Source organism: Perna viridis, chromosome 7, assembly GCF_037379345.1.
Source record: "Perna viridis isolate PV_CMFRI_1.1 ecotype Kerala chromosome 7, ASM3737934v1, whole genome shotgun sequence".
NCBI classification, from domain to species: Eukaryota; Metazoa; Mollusca; class Bivalvia; order Mytilida; family Mytilidae; genus Perna; species Perna viridis.
The window spans coordinates 37496009-37515692 of NC_142451.1; the positions used below are offsets into that span (position 1 = coordinate 37496009).

A 19684-nucleotide genomic window follows, 5' to 3' on the forward strand; every position below is an offset into this window, starting at 1 on the left:
AGAGACAATATACAAACACAATGTAGCGAATCAAATAAAATAAAATACAGTTACATTTAAAACTGAAGATAGGGAGTGAGTAAAATCTTGTTAAGAGTGTAGTTTACCAACACGCTATCAAAGCAGAGTCACAAAGAGGTCCCACGAAAAAGGATGGCACAATTTTATGAATGATTTTAGGAATCTTCTTATTTGGATTATGAAAACCTTATGGAGCAAACACAAACACATTATTGATCATCAATACCAATTTTCTACAATATATGAAGTTTCCTGTTTCCACAGAAAAGTTTGGCATGAAAATTATAATTTCCACTACAAGAATCAACCTGATAAGCTTACAAAATATAATTTACCATAGGCTAAGATTTACCAACCACAAGTGAACGGAGAATGTTTAATTCTATAGCTCTGACTAAAATGTACCAACCACAAGTGAACGGAGAATGTTAATTCTATAGCTCTGAATGTTGTATGACTTTTATGTGAATTTTCTTGGTTATTTAAGTTTCCACGTGGCTACAGGAAGTGAAGATAATCAGGCGAGAATTTGGGACCTCCGACAACACAAGTGTGTGTACACCATTGCAGCTCATACAAATCTCATTAGTAAAGTTAGATTTCAACGTAAGTAATGTCTGCATGATGTTTTGAAATTTGGATCCTTTAATGTTACTCTAGTTTTAAAGAGGGGTGTATCAAAAATTTTCTGAAACTTTATTTAAACAAGAAATAGAAAATTTACTATGATTTTATTTTATGAAGCTTATGCTCATTGCAAAGACATTAGATGAGGTAAGTTTTAAAAATCTGTTTTTTTCGTTTTTTTTTAAGTTTAAAAGAATAATTTCCAAGCCTTTCCATTCTTGTTTTTTTAAGCATGATAATTCTTTGCCCTTGTAATATTTGTTTACCATAATGTATTATCGGGAGAGTACTCAATTAACAGCAGTTTTGTGACTTAATTGGTTCAGTAAATACTTGTATCTAAACTCCCTATAAAGCATTAAGGTTTTGTGACTTGATTAGTTCAGTATATACTTGTATCTAAACTCCCTATACAGCATTAAAGTTTTGTGACTTAATTGGTTCAGTATATACTTGTATCTAAACTCCCTATAAAGCATTAAAGTTTTGTGACTTGATTAGTTCAGTATATACTTGTATCTAAACTCCCTGTAAAGCATTAAGGCTTCGTGACTTAATTGGTTCAGTATATACTTGTATCTAAACTCCCTATAAAGCACTTAGGTTTCGGTATGTCTAAACACTGCTAAGGAGTCCTTAGTGCACTAAGGATGTATATTATGCCACTAAGGACTAGAAGGGGTGCTGTTACATGTATTATTTTTACATATTAAGTTAAAGATTAATATTTGATGCATGAATTAAAAAAATTATAGAAAAATAATCACAAATAAACAAGTAATTAAGCATTGTTTAGGCATGTGCCGGTTTTTCTTTGATATGTCAAAAATCAGTGAACCAATTGATCGAAGTTCAGTGCAGGTAATCCATTTTCATATATCAGCAACAGTTGTACACCTGTTAAGGAACAAGTCATACAAAAAGTAACACAAAAAAGTGAGGTATAATTATATAAAAAGTTAAGAAAAAAAATGTCGTGGGAAATAAACTCACGGTTTACATATAGCAGAGTTTTCAATGAAAATATCAATTAAAACTTTTAAAAATTTGTACTTCATCATACCTTTTATATCATTTAATATTGAAATTAAATATTTTTATATTACGTTTGCATATTAATGTCTGATAAGTTAAAAGATTAATTTTCAACTAAAAAAATGTTTTCTTAATATCATTTTTTTTCAATTGTCATATAAGCCATTTAGTTTCTTACTTATTATTTGTACATATAAAGTGGCCACATCTACCAGAACATTTGGACGATATGTAAAAAGATGAAATAAAAACATATTCTTTAGTATAGACTGTCAGGAAGTATTTTGTAAAATTTAACAAAATAAATATTATATTAAGATATGAACTTCTTTTCCTTTTTTTTCTACATTTTTGCACATTAAAAAAGCAACTATTGCTTCAGATATTCATAGAAACATACATGTATATGTATGACACCTATTTTGAAAGGGACTATACAAATTCATGGTCAGTGAACCCTTTGTCTTTTTTGTTTGTACAACTGATTTATTATTGGGGAAATTAAAAGTGGGCAAACCAGAATTAAACCGCCATATATAAAATAACAACTGATTAAACAATCCTAACCTTGTTATTTGAAGTAATTAACAATTGTATCCAAAAGATTAATGCTTCATATTTTATAATTAAATGTGTTGTTCCTATTTACAATGTTTAAAAGGACAAATAATTTTTTTTAAAGTTTTTTTTTTATTTTAATTCTACAAAGATGCGTGTAAATACAAATGGTTTCACTAAAAATATGAGTAAATTCTGAAAAAAAACCATAAAACCTGGTGTTTGCTTTTCCACTTTCTATTACTTCTTCATACTCAGTATGAATTATGAATGAATTGAGAAAAAATCATGTGGCGTCCTGGGTCTGTCTAAACACTGCTTAGCCCGGGCTAAGTGCACTTAGCCCCAAACAGTGCACTTAGCCCGGGATGGGAACACTTATGTGTGCATATTAGTATCAATAGACAAAATTTGAATTATGAAGATGTTGTATTTCGATTTTTGTAAGTATCGCAGCAGCAATTATTGATTTAAACGTGTTTTAAGATATCATAATGACACGTGCCTGTATATCCAAGTTCAGTAGACCGTGAAGGATTATCACACCTACACATTTTATTACTAATTATCAATTGGTGTAAATAACAAAGTAAATGTGAGAGTCCCATGCCCCACAATCATCAGAAAAGTTACTGTTTTTAGAATTTTGACAACGGCTTATATTGACACTGTTATTTAGTAAAAAGTAAACGTTGTCCTTTGATGGCTGTTTTGTTTGTGTTTTAGGAACGAAATGAATAAAAGAACAAAGTCTTACTGGTCAAGCATCGGACAAAAATCAAACTTAGTTTTCAGAAGTTATTCAGATCATTGCGTTCTTTTAAGGGGTATATTTCTGGACAAAAAAGAAACAATGATCAAATAAATCTTACTAACTGAGTTAATTTCCAATGTGCAACAAGACGACGGGCGATACATTGGGGGCGATATATATATACTCAGCGGTCAGAATTTGTTCAGATATTTATTTCGTTCCATATCTTATAATTTTATAATTTATATTGTAAATACGGAAAGTGATAAATGCATTACCTAAAAAAGAAACAACAATCTTTCATCTAAATTAATAATAATTAATATATATATATATATTTATATATACCTCTTGCAATCTATGTAAGACCATGTCATAATCAACGGACGTAGTTGGTGATCCCCAAGGACGCCACATCTCGTATATTTTGTGAAATTTATATTGTATATTGTAAATGCGCTCGCTATGAATGTCCAGAATACCGATGTTCCATATTTAAATGATATTTAATTTTACTCAAAAAATCATACCAAAACAAGAAATCTTTTTAATATTGCGACAAAAAAAGACTGTTTTTATATTTTATTCTTTATCGTTCTTTGTCTAAACTTAAAATGTTTTTATGAGATGAACATCAAAGACCATTTGTCTAAGCTAGTGCACATTTATTTTTCGCCAATTCTATTGAATAGGTCATTATTGCATATAATTGAAGACAAACAATTAATCATAAATTAATTGACAAGCCGTATATTGCTTGATTAACTTGTTAATTTGTATACGCATGATAGCACACGAAATTGCCGACACAAAGACAGCGCGTGCCGTTTTAAAAACCGTTTTTTCCTAAAATATAATAACAATATCTCTAAACAAAGTTCAAATATATAACTATATCTGACATATCTTTTCATCCCAACCTTCAAAAATATAGATATTAATCAATATTTGGGGCTAAGTGCACTTAGCCGGGGCTAAGCGGTATTTAGACGTACCGGTGGCGTCCTTGGGGTTTATCAAAACCGCTTGTTTTCAACCAGTTTGATAGCAGTTTACAAAGGCTTCATTTTGACAGAAAAAGTTTATGCTTGGTACGAATACCTTGAAAATATTTTTTAACCACATGATGTGAAAATAATGACTTTTGTAATACAAGATAATTTGAATACTTTATACCTAAATCTATCAGGTGTAAAAATGAAAAAAAAAACATCAGTAATATTTTCAAATACAATTTCTTTAAATCTATTCTTTCTTTAAGAAGAACAAATATGTCAGAAGGAAATTCGATTTGTATTATTTTTTTACGGAGTTGTCTGTTTAGGCTAAAAACCACTAATTCCACTTCCCATAGGCTTCTATGCTAATTTCACAATATTCAATGGCTTCTCTGGACTTTACCTTAACTTTAACCTGCAGATGACTATATATCAGCATGATTCTACATATGTCAGCTCACAATCCTCAGAATGGCATGTGGGGTTAGCAGACTTGCAGTGCAGTACTGGTCACCGGAAGTGAAGGGTCTATAAATAGCATGGGAAATCCCAGTGTTTTCACAAGATAGGGGTATATTTAAAAATCATTATGGAGATTAGGCTTCACATCACAAGAAGCAAAATGCACCTATAAAATGTACAGAAATGTTTTTCCTTTCAGAAACTGTTTAAATTTTTAAAATAAGATGAGAACTTTTTTCACAGCACTATGAGGAACAGGGGTAATTTCTGCGTAGGACTATTTTTGCGTACGTTCCAAATGCTCATTGGTTGAATTGGTGGTCTGTAACCTAAAGAGTCACTTTTTGTCTTAGAAAAAATAAATAACTATACAGGTATCTTCCTACACACATACTGAATGCATTTGCAAAGTTTCAGTGAAATGTGACAAGCACTTTTTTAAATATTTGATTTTTAAATATAGGGTAACCAAGTTGTGCGAGCAAAAAAGTGAAAATATTCTACCATACTGAAATGCATTAAATATTTGCAAAGAACTTTTTCTGACTTTTCAAATAAAAAATATCAATCACAACTTGTTTTTTAACAATATTAATGAAGAAATAGTTTTAAAAGTAATCATTTTCTGAGAAATTGGTCTATTTTTAAAAATTTATTTCTGACATGCCTCCCCCTTTTTCTTGATCACATGTCAAAAATCCTAAATCTTTAAATTTTCACAAAAGGTGATATATTTGGCTTTAAATTTGTAAATACAGTGTTTTCACATTAAAACATGACCAGTAAAGGGCACCTAAAGCAAAAAAAGTGCTCAATAATGGATTTTCCATGTTGCCATAGGGGAATGCTTATATGGCCTTAACCGCAGTAATGAAAGTGAGTTTTTCCTCATTTCTAACCTAATTTTTGCTCAAATCTACACAAAACTTGATTTCAAGTGCTTATTACTACCATATTTAGGTAAATATAGCCCTCAAAGTTTAATATTTGATATTTTTACTAAATTTTCTACACTTTTTACAAGATAGGACATAAAAATCAGCCAAAAAGACCAATTTTCCATAATTTGGACCTATAACTTAAAAAAATGCATATTTTGAAGGATTTTTGTAGTGTATTCCTCTCATGGCAAAGTTAACAAGATCTTCAAGTAGTTTAAAGCTATTTCAAGAAACTTTTCATTTTGCCATGGCTTCATCTTAAGGCTAAAAACCACTAATTCCACTTCCCATAGGCTTCTATGCTAATTTCACAATATTCAATGGCTTCTCTGGACTTTACCTTAACTTTAACCTGCAGATGACTATATATCAGCATGATTCTACATATGTCAGCTCACAATCCTCAGAATGGCATGTGGGGTTAGCAGACTTGCAGTGCAGTACTGGTCACCGGAAGTGAAGGGTCTATAAATAGCATGGGAAATCCCAGTGTTTTCACAAGATAGGGGTATATTTAAAAATCATTATGGAGATTAGGCTTCACATCACAAGAAGCAAAATGCACCTATAAAATGTACAGAAATGTTTTTCCTTTCAGAAACTGTTTAAATTTTTAAAATAAGATGAGAACTTTTTTCACAGCACTATGAGGAACAGGGGTAATTTCTGCGTAGGACTATTTTTGCGTACGTTCCAAATGCTCATTGGTTGAATTGGTGGTCTGTAACCTGTTTAAGAAATTGTATCTCATCACCAATCATACCACATTCTTTTTATATTGGTTGCATGAAGTAAACATTTATTATCATATTGAATTTGTTTTTGTCCATAAATATATTGCTCAAACGTGTTCTTCATAAGATAATAAATTTTGAAAATGAACCATAGCAAACGCAAAAGATATAAACTCTGTCCAAAGTGTTCATGTTTTAAATACGCTTATTTACATGTAGCTTGCATATTAAATAAGTCCAATACAAAATTGATCACTGAAATAACCTGAAAAACAATTGATTTATTGGTATCCAATTTTACCATTCTTGTCAATTTGACACAACATATAGCAGGATTCCCGTGTAATCAGTTATGTAATTTGACACATGTCCAACGGTTCGTTGATTCTTGGCATATCAAAGAAAAACAGGCACGTGTCTAAACAATGTTCAATATCTCATTAATTTGTGATTATTTTTCTATAAAATTTGAAATTTATATCATTAAATATCAGTATTTACCATAATATGAAAAGAAATTACATGTAACAGCACCTCATCTAGTCCACAGTGGCACATTTTAAGTCTTAGTGCACTAAAGACTCCTTTGCAGTGTTTAGATGCACCATTCAGGTTTTGTGACTTACTTTGTTCAGTATATACTTGTATCTAAACTCCCTGTAAAACATTAAAGTTTTTTGACTCAATTGGTTCAGTAAATACTTGTATCTAAACTCCCTATAAAACATTCAAGTTTCTATCATAGTGAAAATGAAGCTAAAATACGGTAAACGTATACATTTACTCGGCAGCTAATTTTCATGGTTTCTGAAAAGTCAACATGTTCGCAGGTATTAATTTTCGCGGTTTTCAAGGTGGAAGAAATATAGTTTTTTCAGTAGTGTGGGCAATGTGTGATTCCTCTTTTAATCAGTTATTTTTCCATTAATATTTCTATAAATTTCTATGACAACAGTTAATATATGACATTAACAAAAAGTCAACATATATAGTTTCCTTTGGCCATTTTAATCTGTCAGTATATTCTCATTTAAAACTGAAAAGACCTCACTTAATTGGTTTAATCCTGGTTTGCCCACATTTAATTATACCAATTACCAATTAGTTGAATAAACAAAAAAGACAAAGGGTTTACTGACCATAAAATTTTATAGTCTGTTCTAAATAGAAAGGTGTTATATATGTATGTTTCTTTGTACATGTATAAAGAGGATTTTTTGTTTAACTGTATAGTTTATTTTTAATGTATAAATATAAAAAAAAGATGAATAACATATCTTTATATACTTTAATATTTAATTCATTTGAAGTCAATTACAATTAATTTTAACAATTGATTTTGACTGCAACAGCATTGAAAGTAATCTTTACTAATATATTGCATATCAGACATATAATATTTGTCATAATCAGTTTTAAAAATGCATATTTTGTTGAACATATTCAAAAATATTTCATCAAAATCATACTTACTATAGGATTTTTAAGGTATTTCATCAAAATTGTATAAATTTTACAAATTAAAATTGAGCATATTTCTAAAGAGTCTGCAAAAGATTTATTATTAAAATGTTTATATATCACTTCATTCAATAGTAAATTATAGGATTTTTTTACAAGATTTTACAGGTAAATATATACTATAATTCAGAAACAGACTTTAATTGTTAAAACAACATAACCCCTTATGTTTATTTATACAAGTAATTAAAAGTGGGCTAACCAGGATGACACCACTTAATTGCCCAAGCCGTACCTGATTTTAGGGATTAACTTTTGACACTTTATTTGCATGTTTCAATGACAGTTCTCGGCGTGTGTATGTAACAGTAATCTTTTTTTTTGGTGATGACCTGTTGTGTTATTGTTTGACACTGACATTTTTACTTTTTGTGAATAGAATGTTTGCACAGTATCGATTTCTATTCTTTGATGTGACAGGTACTCTGTGGCCATTGATACAAATCATTATGTAAACAAGATCATGAATTTAGAAATTTATCGTATACGTTTTCATGATAGACTTGGTATGAATTCATACTTGATTGAATGGTACGAGCCTTACACAAAACAATGTTCCTATTCCAAATGTGGAAACCATGATTATAACGGTCAAAAGACCTGGAAATGTGAATATGTTTTCGCGTGTATTCATTTTCACGTTCTTGAGGCAACCGCACAAATAGCGAAAATTAATATGTTTATAGTAATAAATTTTATGCCAACATAAAAAAGGGGGTTCCAGGTTATTTTTTGCACATTTTTGCCAAAAGTTTGCATGAAATTAACAAGATTTTCCCACAATAGTCGGTGGGTATTCTAACTACTGGATCTACCACTGTCTTTCACTCAATTTTCATATATTTGTTGAAATAAGTGTATGGTAAGTTGAAATAGTTAAATAAATAGGTATATTTGGTTTTTTTTTTCTAGCTGACCATTCAAACTATCTTGTAACATCATCTTATGATGGCACAGCCAAGGTATGTATTACCTGATGTTTAAAAATCAGGTTTTTGTTTTTTAGTGTAAAAAGTTCGTCTTCCATTCTTACCACTTCCACTCCCTGAGGCCCTTCAAAGTTCATATCTTGGTTCTCATATCATTTTTTCTCAGAAGTCATGTGACTTCTGAGTCTTAAAACCATCTGATGTCAATCAAAAGGACTTCTGGTTAATAGCCACTGTAAAAGTACTTCCACCACGAAAGAAATCTGGCAGATGAATATTAAAACGTATCAAAGTTCGTATAATTACATTGCCCATTTTTACAGTATACGAATGAAATTATATTTTACATAATTGATTGTCAAAGTAAAATTCAAATACATATTTAGAAATTTGAACTAAATTTTATCAATGCCTTTGATTATTGATATCCATATATGGATTTCACGTGATTGGCTACATTTAAAACTAAAAATAGGTTATCAAGATTACACATTGAGAAACAAAATAAAAACGAAATGAAACGAAACAACAGCAGAAAAAAAACTAACTTGAAATTCAGATTTTGGGATATAAAGGTTTCACCCTGTCTGTTCATCTGTTTGTCCGTCTATGTATACTATTTTCTAATCAACTTGCAGCATAGTTATGAAACTTTGTGAGATCTTATTTAACCACATGGAGGTTATGTTTGGACAAAAATTTTAGAAATGATGGCTGTTAAACTTAGGCATTTTTCAGCAAAACTTGGTCCCATGCATTGTCCACAACTTGTAGGATTGTTATGAAACTATAATTTAACATATTGGGGTGTGTATACTGTCAGGAATTTACGTTTGGACAAAAATTGTAGAAAGAATGACCATTGGATTTAAGGTTTTTTTTTTAGCAAAACTTGAAGAAGTGGTAGCAAATTGTGTGTCAAAAGTGGTTAGTCTATTCTTCATAAAAATTGTGTCCAATATGAATCGTATATCCATATTGGTCCCCAAATGTACAGAGTTCAACTGGCTGTGGGAAGGTATTAGTCCCATTAGGGGCAATGTTTAGTTTTAATTTATTTTATAGATATGGCAATAAAACATGGCCAATGAGGTATCCTCAAAAAGGAGGGCCTCATCATGTTTGAGTTCAAATTGCTTTTGCTTCAATTTGTTCTAGACTTCACTTGGTGAAATATATAGTAGGTAAATGTTATATATAGCAGGACAATCTATCAATCAATCAATTAGGTTTTGGTGCCATTACAGATATCTATAGAATATACAAGTTCTAATGTTAAAGAAATCAACTTGCAATAGAAAATTAAATGTTTTTTAGAAATTGCTTTCATGACCTATACTATTGCATTACTAACTAAACATGTACGTGAGGTTTAAAAAAATAATTTTATACTTATTTTCCAGGTTTGGGCTCACCCTACGTGGGGACCATTAAAAACTCTTGCTGGACATGAAGGAAAAGTTATGGGAATCGATGTTTCCCCTGATCTGAAATATATAGCAACGTGTTCATATGACAGAACTTTCAAATTGTGGGCCTCCGAGCATCATGGGGGATTGTGAAAATTAAATTTGCACAACAATGATGTGGATTGGTTTAATTTTTAGTACAGCTTATCTCCTATAAAGAAAATCCTTTCAAGTCATGTGATTTGATATATGCAGGTGTTTGGTTTAAACAAGTTGCAAATATGTAGAAACCAGTGTAAAAGGTGACTGGTTTTGACAGGTTCCCAAACATATTGTGTTCACAGCTGACAGGTTTTATCCTGTATGGTTATACAAGAATTGTAGTACTGTGAATAAAATTACGCCTGTTAATCTATGGAACTCTTCATTGTGGGATATTTGACTCTATTGACACTTATAATTATTGGAGATTTTTATGTAAAATTCAATTATTAAGTATTCTTCTAAAAAATATAGCGACTTTTACCTAAAACCTCTTACATATCTGACATTTTTAGGTGAGAGATTCTAAATTTTTCATTTCTTTTGTTTAAGTGTCCGGGTTAACAGGTATGTACGTTGCATATTGCAATAATCCATGGGCTGAACCAGAGGGAACAGTTAGAACCCCTTCTCTTCTGTTGTAAAAATATTTATGTATTTTCATGCATTTTTAGCTCACCTAGCCAATTGCCATAGAACATAACTTGGTATGAATGTTTCTTAGGGTATCCATCCTGCATAGAACTGATGTGGAGATTTTTGAATCGTCAAAAAACATGGCTGCTGTTACTAAAAATAGAACATAGGGGTCAGGCAGTGGTTTTTTGCATATATCTCCAAAACCGTTAGGTTTAGCTAAATTCTGATAAGGTAAAAGTGTTCAGCATGATGAGATCTATTTGTGCTCAAATTTTGGTTTTAATCCGTAAAGCCATGTTGGAGCTGTTGCCCTTTTTAAAATATTTTTGGTGCCTCATTCAGTAATATTTTTGTTTGATTCTCTCCTGTTGAAAGTTTTCATGGGGAGGAAACACACAAAAAAAATGTTCCTGCCATGGTTGATGTGCTGTGTATTTAATATAACATTTCCCCATATCCTTTCTTTCTCATGATAGTTTTTTCACCGAACACGTGTATTAACGTTATCACTAGGAAAACTATGATGGTAAAAGAAAAAAAAATTTTTTATAGGCCTAGTTGCGAATATTTGTATAATCAAAAACTTTCAGCAACATACATGTATATTTAATTTAATGGTTAATCTAGATGTGTGTACTATAAGAATGACATTTTCGAACCGCACTGGTGATTTTTTTCTTAAAAAATACAATATCGCATTTTAATTGTTGTTTTGAATAAAATTTTGAACTTGATAATGCGAATTGTAGCTGTTAAGTGTAAACTCGTGCGAAAAAATCGCCAACCACACTTACGGAACGTCGCTTTTACCGTTATTGAAAACGTGATTTTTTTTGACGTGACAATTTGTAAGATTTGTGAAATATGCTGTTGTAAGAGTAATAAGAATCAGAAATTAAAAGTCTAGGACTTAATGAAAAGTTGAGAAAAATAACATTCAGAAAACAGTTGTTGTTGGAAAACGGAACGTAGCAATAATATAAAAATAAGACGTGAACTTTGCAAAAAATGCCGTAAAGCGAAAAAGAGCATGTGTGACTCGATAAAAGTTGCCGTATTTCGTAAAACTGTTTTTCTTTTAAAATATGTTGAAATTTATGATTTTGAGTAAAATAATATTACTTAAATGTAAAAAGAATATACCTCTGTCCATATATGATACTCCATTTCTTTGTTTGAATTGGTGTACTAGTTCTGTTTTCTGTGGGACAGTTTTGTTCTTGGTATTTCTGAACAATTGCTGGAAAATGAGTTAACCATGACGCCAAAATAAAACAACATTTAAAAACGTTGATATTTGCCATTTTTTTCCCAAAAAAAATTTCGTTTTATTATAAAAAAAACAAATTTTCTGTCATTTTGAAATTATTCATGCGACTGTTACCTGGGACAGCTGAACAATTACAGATCTCAACATTTTTAGGATGTATATGTATGACTACGGCGCTTTATTTTGACGTTTATTCAGCTAAATATATTGCTACACCCATATTCTTTAAGAATAATTCATAATTCGATAGATTACTAAAGGTTAGTTAGTTTTATCGCATATTTAATGGTCGATTACACCGCTATTTTGAAACAAATACGAAAAGCGTTATGTCATAACAATCCACAATCATCGATTTTTTTACACTTATCCACAGATAATAAGACTTTAATTGTTTAGGGAGTAAAAGAATTCAGTCAAAGCTATGATGATTTAAAGTGGTTTATTCGCGTTTCTCCAACATTTAATTATCAGACTAAAACAATATCAATCAAAGTTAGGGATTATGGGGTCCTCATAAGGGTTTGATAGTTTAAATATACCTGTAGCGCCCATGTATTTTAGATTTTAGGGCAATAATGTAGCCGAAAGATAAAAAAAAGTCTGATTGATTTGTGTAAATTTATTAAAATTATAAACATAAGATTGAGCCCTCCTGACTAACTTCATCAATACTGTAACGTTTCTAACGTGTCTGTAAATAGTTTTGTATAGCATGAACTGTACATATGTTGTGTGTCTCTATACAAAATATGTGGTTTATGAGAAATTAAAAAAAATAATAATAAAGGAACCAATAGAACTATTTCTTAATATTTCGTGTGAGCCATGAACAGGCTGACTTTTAAGCTACAATTGACTACATTTCTTGACATATATAATGACACAAGCTATTAAGTCCATTGATCATGACAATTGAAACAATAATCTGGTGTATATATTTGATGACTATTGTAAATAATTTTAATAAAATTATATTGGTTAAATATTAATCATTTTATTTTAAAGATGAATTCAAATAATTGTCTTATAAAGATAGAAGTATATTTTTAAAATATCTACCGTTTTAATATGCTACAATTTTTTTAAGTAAAGTCAACATCCTTATTGGATTACATCAATCATCTTTCACTTTTGAAGCTTGAATGACAATTATACAATCCATGGCTAATCGGATAAATTTAAAGAATTCGGAATATTGGTTTACAATGGGGGAACACCCAGCCAAAAATTTTCAGGGCACCCTGGTGTATGCCAATGAAACTATTTTCCTGCGGCTCTGGTGAATGCTATGTCAATTTTGATCTTCGATCTATATTGACAAAAACAAGCTGTTCAACAATAAAGTTCAAAGTAAAATTTGTAGTGTTCAGTGATACAAGTCCCTCCTTTTTAAATGCAAGTATGAATAAAAAAAGCCGAGTTCCTCTTCCAATCTCATTTCCAAGCATCCCACTTTTGCCTGGAGATTGCTGGAAAGAGAGGCGTGATAGCATAATCAAGATGGACAATGTACATGGTTCAAGCTGTTTTAAATCTGACAACTCGAAGTACCAGAAAACAAATAAATAACCTCAGACATTCCCCAAATGTATGTTTACATGTTCTTATCATGGTAAGGAGCTACACACATACGTTTTTGTTTAAATAATAAAAAGATTTGTTGTTTTATAAGCATTTTTGATGCTCTTCATAATTCGGGCTCGTGGTTTCTTTTTTACGAACCAACGACATTTTATTGTAACTCTATTACATAACTCAAGTTCTTGCTTGTAGGAAGGCAACTCAGCGTGAAATTAACCATGGGGTTTCCAACAATCTGTATATTTATTTTCACCATTAACGCATTTACAACAAATGATTATGGCATGTTATATAACCCCGTCTGGTCGAGTCTCTCTCCCTTGGTCTCTCTTTGTTCACCCAAGCTTCATCGAATATATTAATACCCTGAACTTGAAATTTATAAATATTTAACTGAATCTTTGTTTTGACGTGTACATACATGCAATGGATAGAAGTCATAACTCATTTACGGGAAGGAATTGACACGATTCCAAGTTTTTTTCCATTTGACATCGTGACTTGCCGAGATCAATGATCAGTTACTGAAACAATGTTGTTTCCTCGGTGTGCGATTTTGTGTTTGTTTACAGTTTACAACCTGGTATTAGCAATCAAGACAAACGATCCAACGGGGTATTCAGATCTCTTCCAATCAAACCTAGAAGAATTCTGTGACAAGCCTATTTTCTTCAACAGACCCATTCCTAAATGGATAAAAGGTGCTCTGGTGAGTGTATAATCCATTTTATTTGTTGATTAATGTACGTTCATATGTAATCGGACACAATCATTGTCGTCTTTTAATATATTTTGGATTGATCTTCCTATTTTTTTCATGGAAAATGAAAATGGGGAAGGGGGGGGGTGGTCTCATAGAGTAGATCTAGAGTATATGAGGTAATTTTAGAAAATCTTTCCCATTCTCAGCCAGTCCATGTATGAAATAAAAGTTTATTAATTAAAACAATTGATATAAAGAATTAAAGATCAATGCATTGTATGCCAAAAATGTATAAATAAATAAATTAGATTTATTCAGAATGATCCATGTTTATGGTTATAGAACACCCTATGTTGATACTCTTAACCCTTTAAAGGATTGAGTAGCAATTGCGAAGTTTCTTTTTAGCTCTCATAATTTAGTCATAAATAATGGCGCGTTTCTTAATATAGAAAAAGAGGAAAGAAAGTGTCAAATTTGCAAAGGAGTAATTGAAGATGAAGAACATTTTTTAATACACTATAAACAATACAAATCATAAGTCTAAGCGCCCTTTAAACTACTATAAAATAAACAAAAACAATAATTTCAACTTAACTGTAAAATTCATGTTAAATAATAATTCAGTACGTAAACATTGCCTAAAACTGACTTCTTTATATATTTTAAAATGTTTCGAAATAAGAAACAAATCGATTTGATTTTATATGCAGTACATCATGTTAACATATATAATATTTGTAACATGTTATATCACGTTGTTTAATTACATATATGTTGTAACTGGGTCATAACCATATTTCATTTATAAGTTTGTGCAAATGAAGTGTTATGTATTTTTGTATTAATTTTGCTAACATGATCATACCATTTGGAAATGTCGGTAACCACGCTAAAAAAATAAAAATAACAGATCAAATAGTAATTACATACAATTTACAAATGTATATGAACATTGCGTATCATTATACTTTACATACACTGCTCACGCATGTGCCTACAACTATTTGTTTCATGACAATTGGCTTCATTTGTAACTGGATAAATAATATGACAGCAAGCTTCCTTCGCACACAAAGGGAAAAAAATATTTTTCTTTTCCACATGTGCATGTAACGGTTTAGCTTCAAATTATGAGAAATGTCACCTGTTATGATACGCTACCCTGTCTTACTGCGTAAGGCAGAGTAGCGTAGATATAATTATATTTTGTCTAACGGAATTTGAACTTCGAGAATTTGACATAAAACACATTCTGTTTTGACGTACTTGAAAGTTCTTTAGACCACAGCCATGGTAAAAAAGTGATAAACACATGACCGACATTTTGTGCAACACATACTAGGCAGCGTCAATTCAAATATATGAGGAAACTAGTCTTATCAGAATCGAAAAAAAAATCACCTTTATCACAGAATGGTCATTTGTGTCGAATACAAAGTATATAGTAGGTAACATTAGGTGTGTTTAAGGGAGCTTTTCTGGTACGTTCCTTAAAAAAAATGTGAAATCAATAATATTTTCATTAAGATCGAGATCGGAGCAGTTCAGTCTTAGAAAGTGAATTCGATTTATTTTATGTAAATAGTTCAATTTTTCATGACAACATAATGAAATAACATGCATATTTCTGTGTAATCTTGGACCGGAAGTGGTGTCGTCTCACTATTCACTTTATGATACATGTATATTTGTAATAGTTGAATATTTCTGACGGTGTTTTTTCATTTTCTTCCCGAAGTGGTTTAAATTGAAACTGTAAGTATATATTCGCTGGCCAACCAAAACACCCGAAAAAATCGACCTTTTAATTTTTTGTCTGTTTTTGAAATTTTTAATTAAATTTGAAAGTTTGTAAGACATTGTTTCCAAACCATTTTTGTGTCCATAATGAATTGTTAGTCAATATGCTTAAGTGTCAAAAACTAATATTGTGTCCACACCTACCCCAACTGTTCAGGGTTCGACCACCGAAGTAGTATCATGCTGAGCTTGGCGAAGCTTTTTATTATTTATAAGTATGTTTAATGTGTTTTCAATTTTTAGTCAAATAATTAGAAACTACAATCTTATTGCCATGTGTCACTGAATATTCATGTACGACCTGAGACTCAATTTCGATATGGTTCAAGAATGACATGACAAAATTGTTTGGTTGGAGCATTATAAATAGGGGTCATTATCAGGGGCGGATAACAGGAATTGAAGAAGGGAGCCTTCGTGGTGCACCGACTGAGCATAGAGGGGGTGCACTTCTTCACGCTTTGCAGTGCTTTTCTTTCATTTCAGCATTTTTTCCGAAAAACTGGGGAAAGGGGGATGTTGCATACCTGGATCCGCCTTTGGTTGTGATTTTTTTAATACTAAATGCTAATTTTAATTTCTTTTCGGTTCCTTCCTTTTATAGATACGCAATGGAGCAGGTCGATTCGAACTCGGTCCGCGGTCATTCAAACATGCATTTGACGGGTTCGGAAAACTTCACAGCTTTAAATTTTACGGCAATGGATCAGCATCGATGTCAGCAAAGTTTATATACACGAACGTCTACAATACATCGTTGTCTACTACGAATATAGCACCTTATGTCACGTTTGAATCTGTAGACCCTCCCTTTGATGAGATTGACATTTTAAAAGCATTTTATAATGGTATGGACAATACTAACATCAATATATACAGAATTTTGAATAAGAAGACGAGCAAATACGAATATATGTCCTTAAATGACATTTGGAAAATTTATCAAATTAACATCACAAATCTGAATACAATTAAGCAAGTTGTGCCAACGATCGATATCAGTGACATATACAAAAGCATTTCATCAAGTGCTCATCCAGTGAGAGAGTTCGGAGAAGAATCGTACCTTACATTCTTACTTTTTATGAGCGAAATTCCGATCATTAAAGGCAAGATGGTGTTATTCCGAATGACTTCCGTCTCCGTTCGAGAAGAAATAGTAAGCTGGGATATTAACGAATACAGGTACATGCATTCTTTTGCAGTAACAAAGAACTTTGCGATCTTAATTGCTCCGCCGATTTTCATAAATCCGGTAAAAATGTTCACCACTGCTGATGCTTCAGTTGCTATGGAATTTAAAAAAGATTACCCGACTTTAATATACATTGTTGATCTCAGAACGAAAAATGTTACAACTCTTAAGACCGACCCATTTTTTTTCATGCACCATATAAATGCGTTTGAACAAAATGACGAAATCGTTGTTGATGTCTGCGGATTTGATAATATCACAAATGTTAAAATGTTTGAATTACACATCCTTAGAGATCCAACAAAGCGAAACGATGTACAGTTCAGAAATTACATTCAAAGATTTGTGATAAATGTAAATACTTTCAAAGTGGATCATCACATTGTTCAAACTTCCGGAAAGGTGCCATATTCGACAAACATCGATATGCCAATAATTAACGAGAAATACCGACAACGGAAATATTGTTATTTCTACGGTGTCGGAATGAAAACCGACAATGTGAATATCAATAGCTATGCTATCGTGAAAAAGGACATGTGTGAAAAAGGGCGCGATTTGGCTTGGAGTATGAAGGACAATTACCCATCAGAGGCATATTTTGCATCAACACCGAATTCGATGGAAGAGGATGATGGGATACTTATGACTCATGTTTACGATGGCCGTAAAAAGAAAAGTTATCTTCTTTTAATCAATGCGACTGATATGAAACCATTAAGCCAATCTTACCTTCCGACATTTGTTCCCATGAGTTTTCACGGGAGATTTTTCAGCGACGGTCATTAATGAATATATATGCTTCATCAAATTTTTGAATCTGAAAATTTTAACACACGCACAAAAAAGTGTTGTATTAGACTAAGTGTTAATGTAAACCTCACCTGTATATTGAACAACGTAACACATTTTTAAACTTTGACCAATGTATGTATTTTCGCAGTTTCATTGACTGTCTAACTTCATAGCAGTCAGAATTGCAGAATTATGTTTCAGTATCATCTCTAAACTGGGGGTTAATTACAATCAAATTTTAAAAGGTCTTATTTGAGCATTTAAAAATTGAAATGGAAAAAAAGTGACTTTCATCCTCAATCTCCTCAGGTAAAGGGACAAAAATTTACAAATTGATAAGAAAAGATGGTCGCATTGTAAAACAATATTGTATAGGACAAAAAAGTCACTGCACTGTTAAAGTAAAAAATAATAAAAAAACATGATTAAAGGGAATACATGTATACTAAAGATGAAAATGTATAACATTGTTTTATATTGAGTGAAAATTAAATTCAACCGTAATAATATTTATAGGTTTTAAAGCAATCTTTTTTTCGCTACGAAGATTTTTGAACGTCAATGTGAACAGCAAAATTTCTTTTGTGTTTTGATTATCAAATTATACAGATAGAGTGTCAATCTTTGTACGCAGGTGAAGCATTGGTATGAGAAAAAAAAAGAAACACCATTTGGAATGTGTAGTTTAAACTATTTGCACCATAAGAATCAAGGAAAAAAAGATAACATTTTCCATAACATTTTGGTAAATTGAGTTATTATCTCATTGAAATGCGCTGAAAATGACCGTTTCAAGGGCAGATAACTGTCGAAAAGCTCATTTTTTTAAAACATTGTATTGAAAAGATGTCTGGACAAATCCAGTGGTACAGAAATCTAATGCTGATCTTTTCAAACAGATAAACATCCTTGGGTGAAATTATATTGTCAGTTGACATGCATGTTTCAGATTTTTCCCCATTTTGCCAGATTCTTACAAATACTCACACTTATAAAAACTTAAGCTTCTTAGTATACACCAAACATTTTAATATTTTTTTTCAGTAATGTAGGGTAATGTGGTAGGTCTTCATTCTCAATATTCATTTGCCATCTTTTTCAAAGTCTGCTATAAATACCCGGCATAAAACGCCATACGTGTCTCTGCATTGATGATTAGTTCTGATCATTCAAAAATACTGCAAAGGCTAAATAGCATGCCATATACATGTACACTGTCGAATGCTCTGCTTTATTTGTACAAATTTAGCATATTTCAAATGTAAAATCTGAAACAGTAAATAAAAAATATTAATTAATAAAAAACATATCTATTGGTTTTTGATTTTATATATATATCAAAGGAAAATTTAAAATGATAACTTCTAGGGAAAAAAAAAACCTTGTTCATAACATTGAAACTTTGTCCTGTGCCGATTTAAAATTTCAAAGGTGACCTTTTTGTCCTCTGACTTTATTTTAACGGTTAAGGACGGAAAATATAATATCAGGAACTGGTTTTCTCTAATTTACATAGTTACATCTTAATCAGCACTTTAAAGTTAATGACACCGTAACCATTTATTGTTTTTATCAATGTTGTATGCTTACTACATTGAAGAATCAGTAGTATCTGTGTTTAATCTATAGAAGTACAACAGCAATTCGGTTTTCATACCGGAATA

The 19684-nt window shown here is 31.2% G+C and overlaps 2 protein-coding genes across 3 annotated transcripts in view; both read left to right on the forward strand.

The window, feature by feature from the left end:
* LOC148612554 (U4/U6 small nuclear ribonucleoprotein Prp4-like) overlaps positions 1-12742 on the forward strand; it is a 31053-nt gene extending 18311 nt beyond the window's left edge. For both annotated transcript variants that reach the window (XM_088594112.1, XM_088594111.1), the window contains exons 14-16: positions 509-627; positions 8564-8613; positions 9984-12742. In XM_088594112.1, the coding sequence (XP_088450238.1) occupies positions 509-627; positions 8564-8613; positions 9984-10142 (328 nt within the window). In that variant the 3' untranslated portion in view covers positions 10143-12742. The remainder of the gene's footprint in view (positions 1-508; positions 628-8563; positions 8614-9983) is intronic.
* A 140-nt stretch (positions 12743-12882) lies between these two features.
* On the forward strand, positions 12883-19684 carry LOC148612555 (retinoid isomerohydrolase-like). Its single transcript, XM_088594110.1, has 2 exons — positions 12883-14233; positions 16635-19684. The coding sequence occupies exons 1-2, from the start codon at positions 14057-14059 to the stop codon at positions 18012-18014; spliced, it is 1557 nt and encodes a 518-aa protein (XP_088450236.1). The 5' UTR covers positions 12883-14056; the 3' UTR covers positions 18015-19684.

What these genes read in the sequence shown, in the direction of transcription:
- LOC148612555 (XM_088594110.1), top strand. Translation starts at nt 14,057, where the DNA reads ATGTTGTTTCCTCGGTGTGCGATTTTGTGTTTGTTTACAGTTTACAAC. An exon ending in AATGGATAAAAGGTGCTCTG is followed by an intron (nt 14,234 to 16,634) that starts GTGAGTGTATAA and finishes TTCCTTTTATAG; the next exon opens with ATACGCAATGGAGCAGGTCG.